This window comes from Pleurodeles waltl, chromosome 12, assembly GCF_031143425.1.
Source record: "Pleurodeles waltl isolate 20211129_DDA chromosome 12, aPleWal1.hap1.20221129, whole genome shotgun sequence".
NCBI lineage: Eukaryota > Metazoa > Chordata > Amphibia > Caudata > Salamandridae > Pleurodeles > Pleurodeles waltl.
The window spans coordinates 619,283,346-619,309,845 of record NC_090451.1 but is presented as its reverse complement, the minus strand read 5'-3'; the positions used below and the strand labels follow the sequence as shown (position 1 = coordinate 619,309,845).

Here is a 26,500-nt window from a genome sequence, read left to right as displayed (position 1 = left end):
ACTCTTTGGCAAAGAAGGACCCTCCTGAGGGCATTAGAGCTCATTCCACCAGAGCTAAGTCGGCCACTTCGGCCTTGGCCAGGGGTGTTCCTGTGGTTGACATCTGCAAGGCCGCAACTTGGTCGTCCCTTCACACTTTTGCGAAACATTACTGTTTGGACTCTGAGGTCAGAAGGGACGGCCATTTTGCACGGTCAGTGCTGCAGGATTTCTTGGTTTGACCATTTAGGCACCGCCACCGGGCGTGGTACTGCTTTGGGACTCTATTCATTAGGTGAGGAATCCACAGGTAGTTGTATCCATCAGAAGAACGAGTTACTTACCTTCGGTAACGACTTTTCTGGTGGATACATTAGCTACCTGTGGATTCCTCACGGTCCCACCCGCCTCCCCGTTGCCTTTCTGGTCTTACCGAGTGCGCTCCTCTTGGTCTTCAAGGTTGCAATAGACGTTGTATATATGGATACGTGTGTATATTATCTGTATATATATATATATATGTATATATCTTTGTGTACATACATGATTTGCATATATTTGTTCGTTATATTAAATTTACAGCTATTCATTGCAATATTGTGTATTTTACAAGGTTATGGGATGTTGCCTTGCTCTTTCATTGCATTGGGTGGTTGTTCTCATGCACGTAAAAAATGTTGGTACTGACGTCGGCACGTCGTCGAGGACCTCTTATTGCCTGTATGACGTCAGACGGCGTCGCGTGGGCTAGAGTGACGTCCTCGTCGACTTGCAGAGACTAGGAAGAAGATTTCCGTCGAATGCTGGCGCCATGGGAGTATTCATTAGGTGAGGAATCCACAGGTAGCTAATGTATCCACCAGAAAAGTCGTTACCGAAGGTAAGTAACTCGTTCGTTCGGGTCACATTTAGTTCTGATCTCTGCCACTATGCCTCAAACCAGGAATATTCACATTAAAAACAAAAAACATACTGCCATATGGTGCATCAGTCCAATTGTCAACAAAACCAAAAGAAGGTCATTCTCAAGGAAAGCCAACTTCATAAAATAAAGGTTCACTGAATGGAGCAAGGAATGGGAGATTAGAAAGGGACATTTATGCATGGAACTTTAATGACCTTGTTTTGGAGTTAACAATTTTGTAGTAAAAATGAATTCCTCTAGAACATGACCTAAATGTGTGTCATGCAGGAATGAATATATTAATTTGTAAAACAGTCTAAAATGAGTGTTTGACCTCTTAAAACGAATTGGTGACCAGTATTACTTCCTTCCATAGCTAACTGGAGACTACCCCATACCACATCATCCATACTTCATCTTTGAGGAACGGCTCAGCAGGAATCTGTTGTTACCCCATTGTTTTTAGAGTTCACACCAAGGAGATATTTTGATTCCCAAAAAGAAACTATAATTAATAGAAAAAAAAGAAACTGTCAGGAGTCTCTCTTCCTTTCAGGGGTATTCCCTAATGTGATGGGTGTATTTAGAGTTTTAAATCTGCAGGTGAAAGAGTAGTACCTTTCTCAGAACTCCAAAATTAGTACACACACAAAAATTGTATTTTGTAACCAGTTACAATTTACTAGTTGCTTTTGTCATGTAAATTAAATGACAAAAACTATCATCTTAATAAACATTTCAGGAGCCAAAAGTGATACAAGGGTGAATAAAGTCCACCAAACATTATTCACCACTATATTACTAAGTTTCCCGTGCTATTTTAAATTTAGCTGGCTCACAACTTGAGATATTAATCATTGTTAAACTATTTAAACCTACATGTGAAGCTTGTGCATTGTCTTTTAACTTAAAACAATTAGCCTATTTTAATAATTTTATAATATAATAACACCACCCTAGTAATGTGTTTTAATGGAAATTGGGTGGGTGGGTGATGTTCTACTACTGAGTAAGATACTTTCGTAGAGGGAAACTACCCTGTTCCATTAGGCACAGCATATTTTCTTAATATGTGTAGGCATGATGACCTGCAGTCAAGCCTGTGTGTCATGCAACATTTTTTGTAATTATACAAAATTATTTTGTGTAATTCAGTGCCGCTTGACACTCTGTGCTCAGAATTGGTTGGCCTTCATTTAAAAGGAGCTCCGACTGTCAAACATTTCATGGTGTTGTCATCAGTTGCATGGCTTGCTGCTGCTGTGACTACAGAACTGATCTGCTCTACAGGATGGGCCACTTGGTGTGGTTTCACAGAATTGATGGATACCTCTCACTTTGTTTCTTAAGTAATTATGGTAACTTTATCATCAGCGTTCCCTTAGTCACTAGAACTTACATATAATTCCAATAGCAGGGAAAACAATCTTCCTTTTTTCATAGTCTCTCCGCCATATGCTTTTTGAATTTCGGTACCCGACCAATCACAGCAGATGAAGGTATGGCAGTGGCAGCATCACATATGCTTTATCTGGTGAGCTGCAGATCCTGTAAAATACCAATTGTGACTGATTATTTGGATTGCTCACCTCTGAAAGATCCAACACTTATATTCTGACTGTGCCTAACATTTCATGAAGCATATTTGTAGGAAGCTGGCTCTGTATATACCATATCAAAATGAGATATAGTGTGCACAGAGTTCAGGGGTTCCCCAGAGATTTAACAGAGGCAAAAGTAGATAATACTAATGCTCTCTTTTATGGTAGTGTGGTCGAGAAGTTAGGCTTATTAGAGGGTAGTGCAAAACATTTGTTGTATACACAGACAATAGAAAAAGCAAACATTCAGTGACTTAACTCCAGACCATTGGTTTTTATATAGCAAAAATATACTTTCTTAATTTACTTCTAGAACCACAAGATTCAGATTGTAGGTGAGTACTTCAATAGATTTGTATTTCCACACATATAATCAGTAATTCTTTGAAATCGATAAGTTATACAGTTTTTGACATATTGGTAATTATCTGTTTTAAAAGTTGGCAATGCAGTTTTCAGAAACAGTTCCTTGGGAATAAAAGGAAGAACGATTTACAGGTAATTACTTGACTTACAGTTATAGTCTCTGGGGCTTAGGAAGTCCACGGGTTGACGTTCGAGTTAAGTCCCAAACTCCCATCATCAGCAACACGGGGCTGGCCAGGTGCAGAGGTCAAAGTTGAGGCAAATTTAACATGGCCTCCTATGGAGACGGGGGGCTCGGTTTCAGATCTGCAGGCTGGCAGGTAAGTACCCGCTTCTTCGGAAGGCCAACCTGGGGGGTTTAGAGGAGCACTGTGGGGGCCACAAGTAGGCACAAAACACACACACCCTCAGCGGCACAGGGTCGGCCGGGTGCAGGGTGCAAACAGAGTGTCCGACTCCAAATGCTTTTCTAAGAGGGGACCCTGTGGGTCACTTAGATGCTGCAGGCTGGGTCCAGGGAGTTGGTTCATGAAAACCAAAGGCTGGAAAAGTAAGAGGGTCGCCTGCTGAACGTTGCTGCACTGGTGGTTGGGTTCTCCAAGGCCTGGGAGCTGCGTGTGCAGAGTACCATTAGGCATCTGGTATCTTCGTACCGAGCTTTCGCGGTCAGGGGGGGGGTCCTCTGGATTCACACTGCAGGTGTCATCATGAGGGGCAGGAAAGGTCAACCCAGGGTGGGCACTTGCTCAAAATCGCCTGGCGATCCTCTCTAGCTGGTTAGGCCACCTGGACACTGGCTGTGGGCGTCGGGTGCAGAGTGGTCAGGACTCACAGATCGGGGGAGGCTCTGGAGTCCTTTGGTGTCGTTTCTTTTTGTTCAGGGCTGCTGTCCTCGGGAGCTTTTGGTCTTTGGGGTGCAGGGCAGTCCTCTGGAGATTGGTAGAGGCCACTGGTCCCACAGGATGCGTCGCTTTCTTGTTGCAGGTTCTTTGAAGCAGGAGACAGGCTGGTAGGGCTGGGGCCAAGTCAGTTTGCGTCTTCCTTTTGTCTGCTGGGAGTTCAGCGTAGCAGTCCTTTCTTAGTAGGTCTCCAGGAATCTGACGACTTGAGTTCAGGGGAGCCCTTAAATCCTGGATTTAGGGATGTTGCAGGTGTCAGAGGGCAGTAGCCAATGACTACTGTCCCTGAGGGTGGCTACACCCTTTGTGTCCACTCCCTTTGGGGTGGGGGACACAAACCGAACCCTATTGGTCCCTGTCTCCAACCCAAGATGGAGGATTCTGCAGGGAGGGTGTCACCTCAGCTCTGGACACCTTAGGGGTGATCCTACATGGGATGGTCACTCCTTCCTGCTTTCCCTAATTGTCCTGCCGGACTTGCCTCCAAAATTGGGGCTTTGTCCGGGAGGCTGGCAACTCCACTAGCTAAGGTGCCCTGGAGCACTGTAACACGAGGCTTGAGCCTTTGAGGCTCAACGCCAGGTGTTACAGTTCCTGCAAGGGGGTTGGAAGCACCTCCTCCTAGGACGGGCATTGTTTCTGACCACAGGGAGCACAAAGGCTCACACCACATGTGGTCAGAAATTCGTCTGAAAGTGTCAGGCTGGCATATACCGGTCAGTCCTGCACTAGCAGTTTGGCTAACATACACGGAGCATCTCTAAGATGCTCTCTGAGTGCATTTCGCAATAAATCCCATACTAGGATCAGTGTGGGTTTATTGTACTGAGAAGTTTAATAACAAACTTTGCAGTATTCAGTGAAGCCATTATGGAGTTGTAGAGTTCATAATGACAAACTCCCAGACCATATACTCTGTATGACTAGACTGCACTCACAATGTCCAAGAATGAACCTAGACACTGTAGGGGCATATTGTTCATGCTGCTATGCCCTTACCTGTAGTACAGTGCACCCTGCCTTAGGTTTGTAAGGCCTGCTAGAGGGTGCACCTACCTATGCCACAGGCAGTGGTTTGTGGGCATGGCACCCTGAGAGGGGTGCCATGTCGGCTTTTGCTTTTTCTCCCTACCAGCACACACAAGCTGCAAAGGCAGTGTGCTTATGCTTGGTGAGGGGTCTCCCAGGGAGTCATAATACACGCTGCAGCTCTTGGAGACCTTCCCTGGCCACAGGGCCCTTGGTACCATGAGTACCTTTGACAAGGGACTTAACTGTGTGCCATGGGTGCCAATTGTGAAAACAAAGGTACAGATTTTGGGAAAAAACACTGGTGCTGTGGCCTGGTTAGCAGGATTCCAGCACAATTTCAATCAAAGTTGGCATCAGTATCAGGCAAAAAGTGGGGGGGTAACCATGCCAACAGTGGCACTTTCCTAGAGTATTGTTCAACAAAACAAGTTTTTGCAAATTATCTGTACTATATAGGTTGTTTCACCAGGATGTGACTTTACTTCAGACCTTCACTATCAATGGGTGGCACTACAAATGAGTGACAAATTTCCAATGTAGCATGAAAATCAAAAATCCTGATCTATTGCCTGATCTTATTTCTAAAGACCAGCTCGTAATGTGGGTATAATCTGTTTTTCTGCAATATAGTATTGCAACCTCTACAAAAGGTGCTTAGAAAAAACTTTGGCCCTCATTATTACATTGGTGGTAATAACCACCTACCGCTGCGGTGACGGCCTCCAACATACCACTGTTGCGGCGACCATCCATCCTCCAGATTATGAGCACTGCCTGACTTCCGCCACAATAAGGGCAAAAATCCGACAGTGTTAATACTGGCGGTCGGTGTGTACCTGGCGCTGCTAGCACCAGCACCGGCCTGGCGGTATGAGTGGAGAAGTGGCAGGTTGGCAGCAGCCAACCCGCCACACTCATTTATGTGGCAGTATGTACAGCCAGCCGGTTGGCAGTAATACTGCCACACTAACTCTGGCCGTCAAAAGACTGCCACGGTTATAATGAGGGCCTTCGTGTACATTGTCTAATTAGCTTATCGGTCTAGTTAGTTAGATCATCTTTTAACACCTTTTTGACAAATCAAGACTGATTTGCATATGGCTAGGTCCAAACTGGGGTGGTTTGACGCTAAAAAATGATGGATTAAACCCAGGTCTTTGCGACTGGGGGTGAGTGTTTGCATTGTTCAGTATTCCATCCAACATTTGTTATTTTTGCTTTTGTGCGCTGGGTATGCCCGGACGTGGGTCCAGGGCTCCCTATGCCACTGGAATCAAGCTAGCCTGGCTGATGAAGGGTGATTCCCTGAAACCGGTCCTAGGATGCTTGTTTCCGGTCCAGGGAGGACCTGGCTTAGCAGTTCGGGCTGGGCTGTTCCCATGAGGAGCAGGCTCAAGACTGTTTTGCATATGGCTTGGTCCAAACTGGGCTGGCATTGTGAGCAAACAAATGATGGATTAAACCCAGATCTTTGTGACTGGGGTGAGTGCATTGTTCAGCATTCCAACCATCATTTGTTCTTTTTCCGTTTTGTTACCAATCAGTATGGGCATGGTTATGCCCCCACCCCAAATGAAGGGGGTAACCGTCTTTTAGCTCTCCCCCACACACTAAACATCTTATCCCACGGCAAGCAAAAGGACATTTGAGTATTTTGGGTTTTGGTTTTACATTTGGGCCTTGAGAACTTGTCTAACACTCAAAATTGTCCCACTTGGAATGGTGAGGACTGCACTTTTTGGACTTTGGGAAGCTGCCATGTAGACAAATCTAGGCGACCTAGACACATCTGAAAACTAAACATCTGGGTGAGTCCAGAGTGGTGTGCTTCACATGCACCCTGCACAATTTTCTTACCCACAAGGCCCTGCAAACCTCCAACTTTGCTGGAAATAACTGTCACGACTTACTCGTTGCTTGAGCCTGGTGTCCACTGAACGAGTGACGAGGTTCTTGTTCTTGTAGGTTCTGCCTTGGCCCAGATAGGGGCGACTCTTTCTGGTAGCCACGGTGCTGCAGGCGAAGTGAACGCCAAGGGCAGAAGGAGTGCCAGAGGGGGAAAAAAAACCTAAAAAGGGGAAAAAAACTCAAAAAGGAACATCCTGGAATAAGAGCAAAAAGATCAATACTTTTAGAACACAAAACCAAAAATTAACAGGAAAACACTGGAACAAAAAGCGGAACCAGTATCTGATGCAAGGGAGAAGGAGCGAAGACACCATCCCACAGGAAGTGTTGCAGTGCAAGAAGGAAAAGAATCACAGCCCTTAAATACCAATAGAACAGGAAACGACCGGCAGGAAGTAAAAGGACACCATATTGGATAGGGAGCAATACATAGAAGGCAATGGACAAGGCACCATAGTGAGTAGGGAACCAAGGTATGCTGGGAAGAGAGGGGAATGATGGGAAAAAGGGAAAACATAAAAGGGGAGAAAAAACGAGGGCGACAGCAAGGGAAGGACACAATAGGAGGTAAGTTGGGGCCTCGAGTAATGCAGGAGAGGCTGGGGGCGCATCGCGTCCCAGCGCCGCGGTCCGAGCTGAGTGCTCGGCTCGTGCCGTGCGCCGCAGCGCGACAATACCACATTTTTCCCACATTTTTGTGATGGAACCATCCAGAATCTGCAGGAATTCACAAAATTCCTACCATCCAGCATTTTTTTGCATCTATACCGATAAAAATTCTGCCCCACTTGTCAACCTAAAAAGTTTTTTTTTTTCCAAACTGCCTTTTCGGACCCGCTTTGGTTCCCCCTCATTTTTTGTACATGTTTTTGGCTCTTCCCTGTCAGAGGCACTTGGCCCACCTACCCAAGTGAGGTATCTTTTTTTACCTGAGACTGAGGGAAACGTTTGGTGGTAGGAACTTAGTGCCGGTGCGGTGATCCCACACAGAGATGTGGGGATTTTGTATTTTTTTTTTTTTAAGCTAAATTTGAGGTTTGCTGAGGATTCTAGGTAAGAAAACACTGGGGGATCCACGCAAGTCACACCTTCCTGGACCCCCTCGGGTGTTAAGTTTTCAGAAATTTTGGGGTTTGGTTTGTTTCCCTAGATGGCTGCTGAGCCCAGGGCCAAAAATGCAAGCCCCACCTCCCTGCCCCACACACACCTGCAAAAACAGGTAGTTTTGTATTTGATAAATTTGATGTGTCCATATAGTGTTTTGGGGGATTTCCTGTTGTGGGCACTCGGCCTACCATGTGAGGTCAAAGTGTTTTTTGGCCAAATTTTGAGGTTTGCTAAATATTCTGGGTAACAGAACCTGGTGAGAGCCCAACAAGTCACCCCATCCTGGATTCCCCTAGGTGTCTAGTTTTGAAATATGGTTTGGTAGGTTTGCCTAGGCTCCGGCTGAGCTAGAGGCCAAAATCCACAGCTAGGCACTTTCCAAAAAAGACATCAGATTTCAATGTAAAAATGTGTTATGTCCATGTTGCGTTTCCTGTCACAGGCATTAGGCCTACCCACACAAGTGAGGAACTGTTTTTATCGGGAGACTTGGGGGAATAGCAGAACAAGTATCTGATAGAGACTTCTAGTTGCAGATTCCTTACCTTAGAATTTTCCCTCAGGCCTCAGACTGGATCCGGAGATTTTTTTTCTTCGAGCAATACCCCTGCGCGTCGTTAGGTGGCGTTGGTCGACTCCGTAGGCGAAACCAGTTGTCTTGATAATTCTCCTGACTCTGGCATGCTGTCTCCTCCTACCGTGGCTACGGCGGAGGGAGCTACCTATGGCCTGGTGGTTAGTAGGGCGGCTGAGGTCCTCGGCCTTGAGCTACCTACTGTCGAAGTCAGGTCTAACCTCCTGACGGAGGTGCTTCAGCCTGGGGCTTCTACTTCTGAACCCCTTCTTCCATTTAATGAAGCCCTCACTGACGTCCTTTTGGGTACGTGGTCCAAACCCAACACAGGGGCTCTGGTGAACAGGACTATCGCTCACCGCCATCGGCCTGTGCCGAACGGCCCGAAGTTCCTGTCCCAACATCCTACGCCTGAGAGTCTTGTTATCCAGGCGTCCCCTTCTTCTGGCGCGTTCCCTTCCGCACCCCCGGATACGGAATCCAAAAGGCTGGAACAGTTTGGTATGAAGTTGTTTTCTTCCTCCAGCCTCGCGCTGCGGTCCGTGAACACCGCATGCCTTTTGGTCCATTATTCCCACTCCCTGTGGGATACGGTTGCGCAAGTCCTGCCGCAGATACCGAAGGAGGCCCGTGCTATCGTCTCCCAGTCAAAGACGCAGCAAAGTTCACCATCCATTGTGGGCTTGGTATGACCGACTATCTGGGCAGATCGGTGGCTATGACAGTGGCCTTGAGGCGCCACGCCTGGTTACGTACTTCTGGTTTTTCGGGGGATGTCCAACAGTCACTCATGGACATGCCCTTTGATGGCACCGTCTCCTTGGAGACAAAGCGGACTCGGCCTTGGAGAGCTTCAAGGAGTCCAGGGCTACGGCTCGGTACCTTGGCCTTTCTGCCGCCACAGTCCGCTTTTCGTCCCTTTCGGGGCCACGGAAGGGGTGCCCTGTCGCGTCCTCAACGCAGCCACCGGGCCATGCATGCTAGACAGCCTATGCGTGGCCGGGGCGCAGAATCCCACGTGGTCGTGGGACAGGGAACCAGAAGTCTGTCCAGTCCACCCCTGCCCCGCAGCAGCCTCCAAACCTTCCTAGTCCGTCCCCTCACTCCCGCCCAGTAGGAGGCAGAATCCGCCATCACCTGCCCCACTGGGAACATACCTCCACAGACGGGTGGTTTTTGCAAATAATTCGGAAGGGCTACTCCCTCCCTTTCGAATCCGCACCACCACACATGCCACCATCCTTCCATCCCCTTTTGGAGGATCATTTGGCGCTTCTCCACCAGGAAGTCGCGGCTCTCTTGGCCAAGGGAGCTATAGAAAGGGTCCCTGTGACAGAAGTAGTTTGTGGTTGTTATTCCCTCTACTTTCTGATACCAAAGAAGGACAAAGGCTAGCGCCCTACCCTAGATCTTCGGGACCTGAAGTACTTCCTCAAGAAGGGGAAGTTCAAAATGCTCACCCTGGCTCAGGTTCTGTCTGCCTTAGACCCAGAAGACTGGATTGTAGCGTTGGACTTGCAGGACGCTTATTTCCACATCCCCATCCTGCCTGCCCACAGACATTACCTACGATTCGTGGTAGGTTACGAGCACTTTCAGTTTACTGTGCTCCCTTTCGGCCTTACCAGTGGCCCTCAGGTGTTCACGAAAGTGATGGCGGTGGTTGCAGCTCATCTGCGCAGGTTAGGGTTCTCAGTCTTCCCCTACCTAGACGACTGGCTGTTGAAGGCGCCTTCGCCCCAGACAGTGGTCTCACACCTCCAGACTACGGCGAACCTCCTGCACCAGCTGGGGTTCACTATCAACGTGCCGAAGTCACACCTGACTCCCTCACAGACGCTCCCTTTCTTCGGGCAGTTCTGGACACAGTGCGGTTTCGGGCTTATACTCCCCAAAAGCGAGTCCAAGACATTCAGGCTATGATTCCGATCTTTCTGCCTTGGTCTTGGGTTTCGGTGAGACAGACTCTGAGGCTGCTGGGCCTCTTGGCCTCCTGCATCCTGCTAGTAACACATGCCAGGTGGCATATGCAGGCTCTGCAGTGGGACTTGAAGTTCCAGTGGGCGCAGCCTCAGGGGAATCTCTCCGACATGGTCCAGATCTCGGAGGGGACTGCGAAAGACCTGCAGTGGTGGCTTTCGAATCCCAATTGGGTCAATGGCAGATCCCTCTCCCTTCCCCAACCAGATCTCTCAATAGTGACAGATGCGTTGCTTCTAGGTTGGGGCGGCCACGTGGGAGAGGCGGAGATCAGAGCCCTCTGGTCTCCGGTGGAGTCGGGACTCCACCTAAACATGCTGGAGCTCCGAGCGATCAGACTTGCGTTAAAAGCATTCCTTCCCTCTCTCAAAGGGAAAGTGGTGCAGGTGTTCACGGACAACACTACCGCCATGTGGTACTCCAACAAACAAGGCACGGTAGGGTCCTCGAACAAGGCACAGTAGGGTCCTCGACCCTATGTCAGGAGGCACTACGCCTCTGGACATGGCTGGAACATCAGGGCATTACCCTGATGGTTCAACATCTGGCAGGCTCTCTCAACGCCAGAGCAGACAAACTCAGCCACCGAAGCACTGTTGATAACGAATGGCGTCTCCATCCGGAGGTGGCGCAAGGTCTCTTTCTCAAGTGGGGATGGCCTTGGTTAGATCTGTTCGCCTCCGCAGAGAACGCGCAATGTCAGCTATTTTGCGCGTTGGAGTTTCCAAGGCGCACTCGCTCTGAGACGCTTTTGGTCTCTAGTGGAACTCCGGCCTCCTTTACGCCTTCCCGCCTATCCCTCTTCTGCCCGGAGTTCTCAAGAAGATCAAGAGCGACCGGGCCCAAGTTATCTTGGTGGCTCCGGACTGGGCTCAGTGTGGTATCCCGAGCTACTGGCCATCGATCCTCCACTCAGACTGCCTCTTCAGGCAGATCTTCTGTCGCAGCAGCAGGGGACGGTCCGCCACCCGAACCTGTCCAACCTCCGCCTTCATGCGTGGAGATTGAGTGGCAACAGTTGACGGCATTTGCCCTTCCACCCTAAGTCTGCAATGCTATCTTGGCAGCCAGGCGTCCCTCGACTAAAACTGTATACGCCTGTCGTTGGAATAAATTTGTGACATGGTGCACCAACAAAGCTGTTGACCCCCTATCTGCCCCTCTTTCAGAGGTTCTTCTATTCATTCTTTCCTTAGCCCAGCAGGGCTCTGCATTGGGCATCCTTAAGGGGTATCTGTCTGCCATTTCCTCCTTTCTTAGGCTTCCTGATCAGCCCTCACTCTTTAGATCTCTTCTTGTGAGTAGGTTCTTAAAGGGGCTCACCCACTTATTTCCTCCCACTCCCTTCATCATGCCTCAGTGGGATCTTAATCTTGTGCTTACTTTCTTGTTGTGTACTCCCTTTGAGCCTATGCATAATTGTCCCTTACGGCTCCTCACAATCAAAACTGTCTTTCTTATCGTCATCACCTCTGCTCGCAGGGTGAGTGAGCTTCAGGCCCTTTCTTCAAAGCCTCAGTACTTGTCCGTACACCCCGACAAAGTGGTGTTACGCACTAGAGCTTCCTTCCTTCCTAAGGTGGTTACACCGTTTCATGTAGGCCAGTCCATCACTTTGCCTACCTTCTACGCACCCCCACATCCTTCCCATGAGGAGGAGAGGCTCCACCGTCTAGCCCCAAAAAGAGCGTTGGCGTTCTATCTCAATCGTGCTAAAGACTTCCGGGAGGACGATCAACTCTTTGTCGGCTATGTGGGTGCGAAGAAAGGGAAGGCGGTGCAGAAACGTACCATCTCTCGATGAGTGCTTCTTTGCATCAAAATGTGCTACGCTTTGGCGAAAAAGCAACCTCCTGAAGGCTTGCGGGCTCATTCTACCTGGGCCACTGCTGCATCCACTGCGTTAGCACGCAGAGTTCCTGTCTTGGATATCTGTCAGGCAGCTACGTGGGCATCCCTGCACACGTTTGCTAAACATTACTTTGGTCGTTCGGTCTTGCAGGACTTTCTAGTATGCTCTTAGTTCGCAGCCCACCACAGAGGATGGCATTGCTTGTGTATCTATTCTAAGGTAAGGAATCTGCAACTAGAAGTCTCTATCAGATGCACAAGTTACTTACCTTCGGTAACAAAATATCTGATAGAGACCTATTCTAGTTGCAGATTCCTTACCTCCCATCCATCCTCCCCGCTTGTGAACTGATTTCTAGGGACAGGGATTCCCCCTTTCAGGTCCTTAGCTCTGGCGCACCAATATCAGTGTTCTTAGTGGCTCTGCACTCTGGCGTGGAAATTCGTTAAAAGAAACTGACGTCACTGCGCGAGGGCGGTGTCTATGTACTACTCCTGACGTCATCACGGCGACCATGACGCCTGCAGAGTCGACCGACGCGCAAGGGTATTGCTCGAAGAAAAAAATCTCTGAGCCTGGGGTAAAATTCTAAGGTAAGGAATCTGCAACTAGAATATGTCTCTACCAGATATTTTGTTACTGAAGGTAAGTAATTTGTACGCTACTGCCCATTTTGGAAATACAAAGGTTTCCTTGGTACCTATTTTTCACTCTTTATATTTCAGTAAATGAATTGCTGTATACCTGGTATACAATGAAAACCCATTGCAAGGTACAGCTCTTTTTTTGGCTCTGTGTACCTAGAGTTCTTGATGAACCTACAAGCCCTATATATACCCGCAAAGAGAAGAGTCCAGCAAACGTAACGGTATATTGCTTTTGAAAATCTCAGATTGCAGGAAAAAGTTAGAGTAAAATGTGTAGGAAAATGGCTGTTTTTTCATCTCAATTTCAAACTTTGTTTTATTTCAGCTGTTATTTTTCTGTAGGATCTACACAAATGACCCCTTGCTAAATTCAGAATTTTGTCTACTTTTTAGAAATGTTTAGCTGTCCGGAATCCAGCATTGGTTTCACGCCCATTTCTGTCACTAACTGGAAGGAGGTTAAAAGCACAAAAAATAGTAAAAATGGGGTATGTCCCAGTAAAATGCCAAAATTGTGTTGAAAAATGTGGTTTTCTGATTCAAGTCTGCCTGTTCCTGAAAGGTGGGAAGATGGTGATTTTAGCACTGCGAACCCTTTGTCGATGCCATTTTCAGGGGAAAAAACACAAGCCTTCTTCTGCAGCCCTTTTTTCCCCATTATTTTTTTTATTTTTATTTTTTTAAACGAAATTTTTGCTGTAGTTTGGCTAATTTCTTGGTCTTCTTTAGGGGCACCCACAAACTCTGGGTACCTCTAGAACCCCTAGGATGTTGGAAAAAAGGATGCAGATTTGGTGTGGGTAGCTTATGTGGACAAAAAGCTATGAGGGCCTAAGCGCGAGCTGCCCCAAATAGCCAAAAAAAAAAAAAAAAGGCCTGGCAGCGAAGGGGTTAAACCAGGGTACTTTTGGGTGAAGCCTGTCTAAACGTATCCTCTGCAAATAGAAAATGGGTCCTACAAAGGCAAAACTAATTTCTGGTGTATATCAGTAATTGGAATTTGGCAAACTCCTAACTCTGCATAAGGGTTTAATTTAGCTGTGTGGGCCTTGTAAATATCAGCCAACACTTTCTAATTGATGGCAATTTTAACCTCTGATTATTCCCAGCTACTGGCTCAATGTTATTTACAGGCCTAACCATATTATATCAAGGTATATTTTCAGGGACAAATCAAGGCATTGTGATCACGGTCTTCTCGCTGTATGATTACCATATCCTGAAGTAGAGGCCATAATTTAAAATGATGTAGTGAATACTACTGCCGTAGGTACTACGCATATACATGTAAGCCCTTTTAATGTCCGAAGATGTTCTCCCATTTCAAGCATGTAACCTGCACGAGATTGTTAAAGAAGCCCACTTTAATGCTGCTACTGGCCAATTTGTAATGGGTTTAGCTTCAGTAGTTGGTATATAAAGCACCTCATCCTCTAATGCAGTTAAAGTGGGTACACACTCAAACGATTCATATATAAGATTAAAATCCCCACCCATTAGGATCAGATGTCTAATACTAATAGTTTTAAAATGGTCTTTGAGGATGAATAGGGTAGTAGACTCTTGTTTTCTAGGGGTTGAGCTATTGTAAACATTGTAAAAGCTCATTATTGTCCCACTAATTAATTACAACGTATAACCAGTATATCTGGGGATAGTATAACATGCAAATTTAGCAATTTTGTGAAATCATAGTCATAGACCTTGTTTGCTGGAATATGCAAATATGATATACATTTTTAATTTCCTTGCATTTCGGGTCAATAATCTTTCTCTCCAGCTCCACCAAATTCCAGGAAAGAACTCACAACTGAATATCACCCAGACTCGTCATTGCAGCATGGAATATGGTGGAATTACTTACTTGGATTACGCAATAAAAGACCACCCTTATTTCTTCTTTAGAATACATGGCATAGCTGAAATTTCAGCATGAGCGGAGACTATTCCTTCTTGTGCTGCTTAAATCAAGTTATGTAGGTCAGGTATTTGGTATTTTGACTCTAGGGCGACGATATTGTCACAAAAAGTATTTGTGCCTCTCTGGAAAGCCAGGAGTCAGGGCTTTTTGTTGGTGTGATGGTTGCACCTCTGAATGTATTTCCTGATCACTGTCTTTTTTGCAAACATGTTGCGGCTGCTTCTAGGCAGATTTTGCAGCCTAATAAGTGACAGACTTGCTTTTAATGGATTCCCTCGCTCTGCTGGCCCAGGCTGCTGTTACCATCCACCAATGGAAGCTGTCTTTAAAAGGAAGATTTACACACCCAGAGCTGTTTAGCTCACGTTTATTTTCCCTCGAAACATTTCAATACTGTTGGATTGCCAATATTTTACATCTACTCGGTAATCTTCGGTACAAAATGAAACAAGTACTTTTAATATAGGAACTGAAGCATTATCTTTCTTCATGTCTTCTGCTGTCTGTGTAGTTGAGTCGCCCAAGGGCTTCACATGTTTATGCTTTATTTTAAAATCTGAATCCTTGGCTAGTCCTTGCACTGCTGCGCAAGCAATTATGTATTGTTGTTCAGTACCCACTACAACTATGCTTATCCACCTATGTAAAAAGTCACAATATTCATACACTGGCTTTATCGACAATGTGTCAGGGTCAGCCTGCTGGGGAAATTTCTGCGTTATTGGTGTTTGATCATACTATAAGTGTATGTCTGTACTAGCTTGAATCACTGCCCATTGCACTCAGGTTCACACGTAAAGCCTGGTGTCCTTGCTTTAGTGGCAGCCACTAGTGATGGTATAGGGCAAAAGCACAACTATTCCTTTGCCTTGTGTAGTGGGTAAGAATTTTCTCTTTTGGAGCGAAATACTCTTCTGATGCAGAATATGAGTTTGATTGGCACCAAGTTGGTGAGTGTACCATTTGTGTACATATTATATGTATCTCCTGATTAGCTTGGAATAGTTTGTGTTACTAGAGTGTACTAATTCTATCATCTCAGTATCATGGATTTTTAGAGGAAAAATCTCCATAGAAAGCAATCGATATCGCACAGCGGTATAAAAGTGATCTAATGCATTAACAATAACAATTTGGAATTATTGAACGTCATATAATGCCACTATCCACCTAAATAAATAATAATGAACTCCACTATGTCAATGGAAACAATAATGCAAAACTGGTTACCTAAACAATGGCAGCCTTATGAATGAGAAGGCCTACTATAAGCAAGAAGGAACAGCCTTGAAAGTAGCAAAATGTTTCCTTCCGAGTTCTTTGAGAACAGCACATCATTGTAGAGCATCGGTGCACACATTGTTGCATGTTGTGTCAGTTGGAAATAAAAATATGGCTGCTCTGAAAACATCACTACTGCAAAATACAAGGTGGAATCGAAGTCTCATTGAGGCTTAGTGCGGCATATGTCAAGAAAACCTAGTTTTGTACATTGCAGCATTCTCGTTTCAAATGCAAAATGTTTGTATTACCAAGCAAATATAATTTTAACTGAAACAGCATTAACAAGTTTTTTCATTATTTGACATAGGCAAGGAATAGACTGGTTTAACCTATTTTTGCTTTTCGACTTTGTAATCCATCACAAGGTCGAGTATTTTGGCATTGAACAGAGTAGTTCTTCCTGTCGTCCCCAAGGTCAAGAGCCAACCTACCACAGCGTTACCCCACGTTCACAAAAGGATCATGTCCTTTTCTCCTTCTTATGACCCAGTGGGCCTCTAAACTGAGATGGACAATCCTATTTAGGCTTTTATATCCACTTTCCTGCTCTCCTCAGCCAAATCCAAGCACTCGGAAAGCAACATAACTGCTTTATGAGATTACTGACTCTCCAGAGAATGGGCCAACCTAACTGTGTACTCCCTGCCTGCAACTTCAGTGAAGCCTGGGTCTATTTCTGGTAAGCATACCTACAAATGCTAATATCATCATCACATGACCAAAGGAGGAAAGCCCAAGGGAAGACCATTTATGGCACTGATGAACAGGCTTACGTTCAGATGAAAACCTCTAAACAGAGAATGTCTGCCTGGCTGAAATTACCTACAGAGGAACAATCTAGGATCCAAAGAAAAAATACTTTATAATCAGCAAGCATCATACAACTACTACTAATGGCTAGAATTGTGGCTTGGCTTTCGGGATCTTTCTACTCAATCCACATGTGGACAATTACCTTACCTTCCGCTAACAGTACTGCAAGAAAGCTGAAATAATTTTTATTTAAAATGTTTTTTTATATGCATGTTTGTGGTTTGTGCACTGTGTGCACAAATGGGGGCAGGCGCGTGATGTGTGTAATCAGAGATTTGGGTGGAGTGTCGAATATGGATTGATTGTGCAGTGTAAGGATGTGATAGTTATTAGTAAAAGTAAGTGCTCTGAATAATGTATAATAAGCCGGAAACTGCTTTGTTGTACTGTGCATTAGACATAAAGTTCCTTTTATTTATTTATATGCAAATAAATTACTGTGCCCTTTACCTTTCATGCACCAGTGCATTTATTTTTTGCTGGAACATGGCCTGTTCAGGTGGTATACAACTGCAGGAGGATACAGATGAAGGAGGATGTGGATTTTTTAGTTGAGTTTTGTTTGGTCATGAGATGCTTGGGAAGAGGTGGATACACCTACTAATATAAAAACTTGGCATGGGTTTGAGAAACATGGAGTTCTGTTTTGATATGTAATCAGTAGCTCATGAATAGGAGAACCTGGAATATAATTATGATGGGACCTGGCCCTTCACAGAAGCTGACAATAGAAGTTCTCACTGTCACGTTCAAAACTCTATTAGCATGGAAACATAGTCTTTTAAATTCTTCCTTATCGTGACATCTCTCTCTTGCAGACCCTTCCAGATGATGGCATTTATTGGCAAGTTAATTTTGTTCGGTTCCATCAGCACTTTCGAGACCAGGCGATAATCACTGCTGTAGCCAACAGAATGGACCAGGTACACCAAAATAAAGTAGTGGAAAACATATTAATTATGGAGTCATGGATTACGTTCTGGTTGTGGGATTCCATAATGTTTTGTGTGGTAGCTGTGCCAGTTACGCCCAATGCTAAGAAGCCACTGGGAGCAGGCTCAGCACTATGGCGGAATGGTAGCCCTCCTCCTGAGCAGAACTCCTTTAGAAGCTGGTCACTCAACCAGAATGTCTGTGGATTTATGTGAAAAGAAACAAAGCCTCTCCTAGTGCCTTCCCATGGTCAGCTGAACTACATTACTGCCTACATCTAATAGTAGTGGTGGCAGAAGTAGTGCTACTGCTGGTGCTTCTTTGTGGAACTGTGCTATTGGGTTTTTCTACACACTGTTGCTTCAACCATGTACACGACAAATCAATTACATGTAGTGATTTGTTTTCTAAACTCTATTTTCTGTTAAAAAAAGACCAGCAGTGAAATTGTGAGAACCATGCTGAGAATGAGCGAGGTGACGACGTCCTCCAATGCTCCGTACACGCAGCCGCTGTCATCAAATGAGGTCAGGAGGTATACACGCAACTTCATTAAACTGTTAGTAGATATGTAAGATGGGATGCAAGGTTTTATTTTATGGACAAGTGCACTGCAGCTGTTAACAAATCTCCCTTAGATATTGCATGAAATAAACCCAGTGCTACCCAATATGTATTTGTTTCCCACCACCATACACAAGGAGTTGCTATAATTTGTTAAGGAGCACTTTTGTAGGCTCTTCTTTATGGAGCTAGTGCGTTCCACTATGCTTTCAAACGGGCCTCTTTGGAGACTTATGCCTGTGCTGTGCAGTACCCTGCAGCAATGCCTACCCCGTTGATCTGAAAGTGTAGGAGTGATGCTCTCAGGTTCTATCATTGAGCCTTGGAGGCCAAGGAGGGCATTCCAACATCCTGTTTAAACCCCAACGTATTGCGGTAGAACTCATCAGTACCTCCCACTGTTACGAAAGCTTCAATCCTCTGCTTCGCTCCCGCTTCACACTGCACCCGAGTTTCACCCTACACTTCTCTAGGCTTTCGAAACCCTCCTTACCTCCTTTGTAACCTTATCTATGCTAGGTGAATCAGTAACCTCCTTTTTGCATCTACTCTGTCCCAGTGACACCTCCCTCCCACGCTACCCAAGATTTTGTATCAACAGCTGCATGTAACGCACTCTGTTACTTATGATTGGGTAAGCTCTGTACAAATCTATCGATGTACAACTCGGAAATGTGCTTAAAGTTGATCATCCTTACGTCAGTATCCCCAGGAAGGTCTGGGTATCATGCAGACTCTTACTGTTCATGGTTAGACTTCCTCTATTTGGGCACAGTAGTAGTCAGCCATGCTTTCAGATACCTTTTTGAGTGTACTAGTGACAGCTATAAAATATGATCCAGGCTTGTCTTACTATTACTGTGCATCTCTCTCGACAGATCTTCCGCTCGTTACCACCAGGATACAACATTTCCAAACAAGTCCTTGACCAGTACCTATCATTGCTAGCTGATGATCAAGTAAGGAATACAATTATTCTTCCAAATACTATTGCCTGATTCGTCCAGTGTCTAAACTGAAGTTTGTGAGCCTTTTTTAATTAGGGATTATAGAAAATGGACATTCATTTTGGACAAATCTGGATTTAAGAAAGTGCATGTTTTTCTTGGCATTAAAGCCACATTCTTTTAATATTTTACCTTTGCAGGGTTCAAATAAATTCATTATGCACCCTTGTTTAATGTCCCAATTGGGGCATCATTAAGGATAGCAATTTGTTCAATCAGACAATATTTGAACCAATGTATTGCAATTGCAAATGAATTATAAAACAAGAACTATAACCAACAGTAAAGCAATAAATATTGGTTTCATTTGCAATTGCAATACATTGGTTCTGGTATTGTAGGATTGGAAAAAACTGCTGTCCTTAACGATGCCCCTTGAGACATTGTTGTGAGATACGAATTATACCCGGGTCCCTGTGGGTTTATGGGTTACTTCTGTCTCATAGACCCTTTGGGTATTTTTAGCACTTTGCCAGTTTAACTGCTGAGCAGTTTTCCTGTTTTGTGACCTCGTTTCAGTGATAAGTGGCTAACGGTAGCTAAGTTCTAGCCACAAAATCACTAAAACAAGATTCCACAGAAGGAAATAAGCATTGACGAACTCACTAGATCTGGACTTCAGTGAGATCCCTCGACCTTTTGGCTCTGCCAGCGCCTGCCTTTTTCTCATGCAGAAGGTAAACAAAAAGAAAAAAATCCTTGTTTGCTGATGCAGAACAAAATTGTCAAAAATAAAAAAACTGCCAAACATGGTGACAGATACTCTCGAAGCTCTGTGCACGTGTCATGATGCGGAGTTGATTTGTTGGTTTATTTGTTTTTTACATTTGATTTAGCATTCCAAATTTGGGGCTGCTATTTTTAGAGTGATGGGGTTTTTAGTCTATAGAGCAACAGTGAGAGCACCACAAGCACGGATTTGAGGGTGAAAGAAGCACACAAGGCAGACCAACAGAATACATACATTATATGCAGCGGTGATAGAAAAACAAAACAAGTAGTCCCCTGAATGTAAGCAGTGAAAGGATACAGGCCATCCAGTCAAAATATAAAGAAGCTTTGCACAAAGGGAGGAACAAACACAAGAATAAGAAGGGAAGCCATCAAATAAGAAGCAAGCAAATAAGCCTGAGAAGATAGCCAACCAGTGGTAAGTAGTGGCTTGGCTCAGCAACAATTGTAAGCATCGGAATTGTCTACAATAGGTCTTTGAAAGGCGGCAGCTAAACGCTGCTCTGGAGGAGACCTAAAAACAATTTAAAAATGAATTTTAATAAAATCAGAACGTTGGAGATGGACAGAACATATGAAAATATCGCCAGGTAATGGAACTACTGAGATTTTTTCGAACTAAAGTGTCCTTTTTAATGAAGCATATCAGGGATGTTTGTTATAGGGTATTGACGGTCATATGGTTAGGGTACCAGTATATTAAGCATAAGAACTTAAAATATTAGCATTTACAGGCCATCCTGTGTACAATGATTAGGATAACAAATAAATATCCGGGTACTTGCCCGCCTCCATTTAATGATTATGTGAAGGCAAATGGACCACTTGTTACTGTGCAGTTCTGCACATTTCCTCAGTACGGAATGGATCATCTAAATCTATGAATAGTAAAGGTTGTTGACCTTTTGATGATTTCATGACTCATTTCTTCCTTTTTCTTTTGTATCTTCTTATAGTTGGAGTTTGTTGGCCGATCTGGTGACAGTGGGGGTGGAATGTTCGTCATTAGTATCCTTTGCTTGAATTGCATGCTTATATAACTTGGGTGTGGTTTACAGCATTAAGGAATTTTCTCCATGTTTATTATGATGAGCTCATGCATCCTAAGGCTGGTTAAAATTGGATCATGCTCAGTTCTAACACTGATTTCTGTATACCACAGTGTATCTGTCAGTGAGTCCTACTCAACCATAATACTAGTTGTCATGGTTGCAACTCTTTTGTTTCACAGCAGTGCATTATGCCATTCGCTAAAGCTTATTTTAAAGAATCACACTGTGCCCTCAGAGAGTCATACTGGTCCCTGATGCTGATTATCATTGATTCTACTGTTCCCTTCTGCTGATTGAAATGTGCTACGTGGATCAGACTGTTTCAGTGAGACGTACTGAGCCCCAATACTAATTATCCTGGAAACTGCTGTTCTACAGCATTGATTGCAGTGTGTCATGTGGTTCATTAATGTTTCTTTCAAAGGATCACACTGTACCCTGAAGCTGATTTCTGAAGATTGAAATTCGCTATAGTCAGTAAACTGCAGACAGACTCTTAGGAGAACAATTTATAAAATTGATAAAAAATCTTTTGAAACTGTTATGTTTCTTACCTTGACATTCAGGGGAGAAACCTGCCGAGTACTTGGTGTAACCAGATGCTGTGCTGCTAAATTTTCAGTATATAACCATCTTTTGAGTGACTCTACATGCTGTTAGTCATGACTTCTAAGCCAGCAGCTGAGTAGGTTCATAGCGTGGGGAATTAAAAAAAAAACTGGTTGAGATTTCCTTAAATGAATGAATAACTCAATGTGTATTTGATGTAGTATGCTAAATTTTTCATATAGGTGTATTGCTATATTTTAGCTATTTTAATGTGTTTAAACTCGACAGGCATCAAAATAGGATTGCATATTTACCCGTTAAATAAATGTGGAAATATTAAATTGTCAACTTACTTTAGTCTTAAAACATAAAGTAAATATGGATAAGTACCAATAAGATGACAAAAAAATAAATATGGATAAATACATTTGGAAATGTTCAAAAAATAAATACCTAAAAGCAGGAGCCCTAGTTATAAGTAGTGTAAGATTAAAATAGTCTTATGAGTCCAAAGACCAGAGACAATTAAAGCAGTAAAAGTATCACCTCCCTGAAGGCCTTTTCGCATCCTCGCAACTCTGCCTTGATTGGATCACTTTGCTGGAGTGAGAACAGTCTTCATTCCCTTGCAGTTTGTTGTCATTCTGCTAAGTCAGTATGTTGGCTCTTTTTTTAACTTAATGTAACTATCTCGTATTAAAAGTAGCACACTTGATTATCTCCTTTTAGAGTGCTCCAGTTTTAACTAATAATACATGTAGTGGAAAACAAAGATATTTGCTCAGGATAACAGTCTGCTGAGATGGTGTATAAGGATGGACTGAATCTCGAGTCTTGTTCTTTTGATGCTAGGCCATGTGGCCCTCTGACTGGAATATGTGCATACAGAACATGGAATAACACTTCTCGAGGATTTTATCTGGCATCTGGTGACCCATATTTTCTCAGCTAACATCACACGTCAGAGAGCCTTATTGTTCAGGCCTCGACCAATTAGGTGAATTCTCACTCATTTGAAACCACTGCCTCATCTAGAGAATCCAAAGGATTGGCACTTTTGGTGAATACATGTTCTCTTATGCCAGTCCAGCAGTGCATTCTGTAGATGCAGTCTTTATTTTGGGCTGATACACACACACATGTCCTTTTGTGCATGTCCTGCTTAATACATTTAAGGAAACAGCAGACGGCGAGATTGCTTATCTAGGCAAACATGCATATGTTGATAATTATGGGGATGGTGGGAGACCCAGTAAACCCCTCTCCTGGTTGCTTAGAAGACCCAATCGAGGACGGCCATTCATTGCTAAGGTCGCTCTCTGGGGAATAACCACTAACTGTAACGGAGATAAAACTAGCAATAGATAGCTTCACCAGGGTCAAGGGTCCGAGCTCAGGCGGTTTGATGAATGAAATCTTTAATTCATGAAACTTCAGTTTCTTAGATTGCTGGAACTTTACCAGGAAGCGCTATATGCTCAGACAGAATGACCATAATATTTAAACTTATTAAAGTCCACATAGAATGCTGTTTTTAGGCCACTTTCTCTGCTGAATGCAGGTAAAACAAATCCTGTTATGTTTTCTAACAAATAGGCTGAATCCTTTATTGGCTAAACTGGTGCCACTGGACTAAGCCAGCTTTATATCAGGCAATTTCCTGCGTACTAATTTGTGTCAATGATCCATAATATTTTGCTGGAAATTCAGGCGGTGTTCTGGATGCAAAGAAAACCTTTGACTCTCTTGAGTGGACCTTCCTCTTTGCTGGCCTTCATAGGATGGATCTTGGTCAATACTTTATACAGTTGATTCCGCTACTATATGCTGATCCATCCTCTAGGGTCCGAGTTAATGGCTAGCTCTTCACTCTTTCAAAGTGGGCAGAGGCATGAGACAAGTTTGCCCCTTGTCACATTTTATATTTGCTTGGACTGTTAATTCATTTGCCTCCCTGGTGTGCAAACGGCACAGTTGTGTTGGGCCGGTAACTTGCAAACAACCCAAGGAATATTAATTGGGTACAAATCAATAAGGACACTGAGTAAAGTGCAACACACGTAGTCAATACAGTATAATTTTAATGAAAACAATAGCACAATCATGTATATTGGCAATTCTGGCTAAACAGTTGCAGAACTGTTATATACATGTATTGCACTGCTAGCTCAACGATAGCAAAGCAGTCTCAGATCAGTTGCAATACAGTAAGTCATAAGCATAATAATAATTCTGTGAATCAAGATAAAGTAGTATAAAAGGCCCCAAGTCCTTGGGTGACTTAGCTTTGGCAGCTGGCATTGGGAAGCCCGCTCCAAACTCTCTCTCTCTCTCTGTGGTAAAAGCGCGAAATAGTACGCAGCTGTAAGCGATGGAAAATCTGCATAACTCTGTAAGCTTCCCAGAGGGATCCGTAGCCCTCCTTTGTACATTCTGAAAGCTGGCTTACACAACATCTTGTCCTTTTGCTCTGCCAGTTGTTCCAGTGGTGTTATCAGTATTTTCGGCAACCCTGGATCCTCCTAACTCCTACCACTTGCATCTCACACCTATCTCACACTGGTACCAATCAGTCATCCTCCCAGAGCATTCAAGCTAATCTCTGGCTCATTTGGATCAGCAAAACAGTATATCTGCCCGATCCATAGGCCTTGTCCTGGTACAGTAAACGCAATACCTTGGCAGCACCTATATTTCTGTCTGTTAGGAATAGCAACAATAAGTATTATGAGATCTGCTATCTCAGCGTGGTACATGGGGTTTTCTGCATGCATTTTGAGTCATCAACGAAGCTTATGGTAGTTAACCCCTTGTTGTCACACTCTGCTCTACATACTGCACAAAGGTCTCTAGGGGTATTCTATTTCTGACATGGTTTCCTCCTGTCATTATACACTGATGGTATTCTACTTTTCAGTAAAAACACTGTTGAAAATCTTGGAGAACTGATATGAAATATCATCCAATTTGGTGACTTCTCTGGATTTCAAATTAACTAGGGAAAATCTGAGGTATTCCCCTTAACAGAAAGCACCCAAGGAGCTGTCCTGACATGCAAAGCTCAGCCCACTCTCTACGCATCTGTGTTAGCAGAGACCGTGCATTAATCCTAAGTGATAATTACAAGCCGGTAACCCTCGGGTGGCTTGATATTCTGGCTCAAAATATCTCTTCACTGTAAGGGGAACTCTATTAATATTGTGAACATTTATAATTGCTCGGCCCCCAAAAAAAAGGAGCCTCCGACTCTTGCTATCGTGGAAAATGTCATTTTCTCATGCTCTATTTTGGAGCTCATGATTTTAGCAGGTAACTTTAATACCATCTATCAACCTTGAGAACTTGTTACTTCTATAACCCAAAATGAAGATGAAGTTCTAGGTATTCCATCTCTGGAGGCAGACCCTTTAAAAGCTTGGTCTGCACCAACTTTACAGCCTGCCTCTCTGACACTTTCCTTTGGCCTTGGGGCTTGTAATGGATAAACTGAATCTTAAAAATCCAAAGGCTTTATGTTTAAAAGGGTCAACAAGGAATTGTGCATTGATTATTGTATAATTGATATTAAACTTTGGAACAACTTAAATGACTTGTATATCCTTCCTAGAGACAATAGTGATCACAACTCTCAAGAATTAACATTATCAGGAGGTTTCTTTTGTGATCTATCAGCAACTCGAACACAGCTTTTACCCTTTCTATCCTTTTCCAACAATAGAAGTGGCATCAAGTGGCCTAGTGTAGCAAACAACCTCTGAACTTTTGGCCGAAATTTACATCCTCATTTTGGCCAAGTTTGCTAATGTGGAACATTGCCCTGCCACAACAAGTTGATATTAGATAACCATTTCTCCTTCTTTCAGTCTCTAAAATATATTTTCTCAAGGCTGCATAAACCATGTTACAATAAAACTTTTAAATCCACCCCTTGGTATGATCAAGATTGTCGTAGGGCAAAGGCGTGTCTCTTGAGGAAGACTATAGATCATAACCTAGATGCTGTTCATGTCGCTCGCCAATTTTACAAGCAAATCCTTAAAGACAAGAAATGTAAATGGGATGAAACAATCTGACAGGATCTGCTAGATGCTGCTCATTGTAGGCAAGAGGTGCTATTCAGGTGGATTATTTCACATGGCCATACAAGGGCAAGAACTCTGACTGACCATTTTATACCACCATCAGTCTGGATAGATCATTTTTCGACGCTTTACGCCAACACTTCACATGACCAGCTTATTTCTACCAGTACGCTTCTCATTGCTCTTTGGCTATTGATTCTTTTAATCAAGGGTAAAGGCCCCTTGATCCCACGCCATTCCTGGCTATCTATGTAAGACTAAGATTGATATCTGGGCCCCTTATATCAATTGCCTCTTTAATGAAATTCTCAAAGGAGCCAATTCGCTTCCCACCTGGGCTGGGGCCCATATTATCCCCATCTTCAAACAAGCATTGGCAAAGTCAGTAGGCCACGCCTATGCAAGAGATATTTGCTTTGTATGTTCAGCATGGCTAAAAGTTAGTCAGTGGGCTGTCTTAGAGTGGAGTACGGGGAGTAGAGTGTCGTAGAGTTGAGTAGAGGGGAGTAGAGTTCAGTGGCATGGCGTGTTTTAGAGTGGATTGAGTTGGAATAGGGTGCAGGGGGTTGGAGTGGATTGAGGTAGTGGGGTGGATTGGAGTAGGGTGAGGTAGTTTGGATTAGGGTAGAGTGGGGTGGATTGATTGCAGTGGGGTGGATTGAAATGGGGTGAGGTGGATTGGATTATGGTGAATTTGAGTAGGGTGGATTCGAT

General features: G+C 44.1%; 1 protein-coding gene across 3 annotated transcripts in view; it reads left to right on the top strand.

The window, feature by feature from the left end:
• Nucleotides 1–26,500, top strand: part of POLR3C (RNA polymerase III subunit C) — a 177,676-nt gene that overhangs the window by 92,867 nt on the left and 58,309 nt on the right. For all 3 annotated transcript variants that reach the window (XM_069217943.1, XM_069217941.1, XM_069217942.1), the window contains 4 exons: nucleotides 17,686–17,790; nucleotides 18,235–18,327; nucleotides 19,243–19,323; nucleotides 21,060–21,111. In XM_069217943.1, coding sequence (XP_069074044.1) covers nucleotides 17,686–17,790; nucleotides 18,235–18,327; nucleotides 19,243–19,323; nucleotides 21,060–21,111 — 331 coding nt within the window. The remainder of the gene's footprint in view (nucleotides 1–17,685; nucleotides 17,791–18,234; nucleotides 18,328–19,242; nucleotides 19,324–21,059; nucleotides 21,112–26,500) is intronic.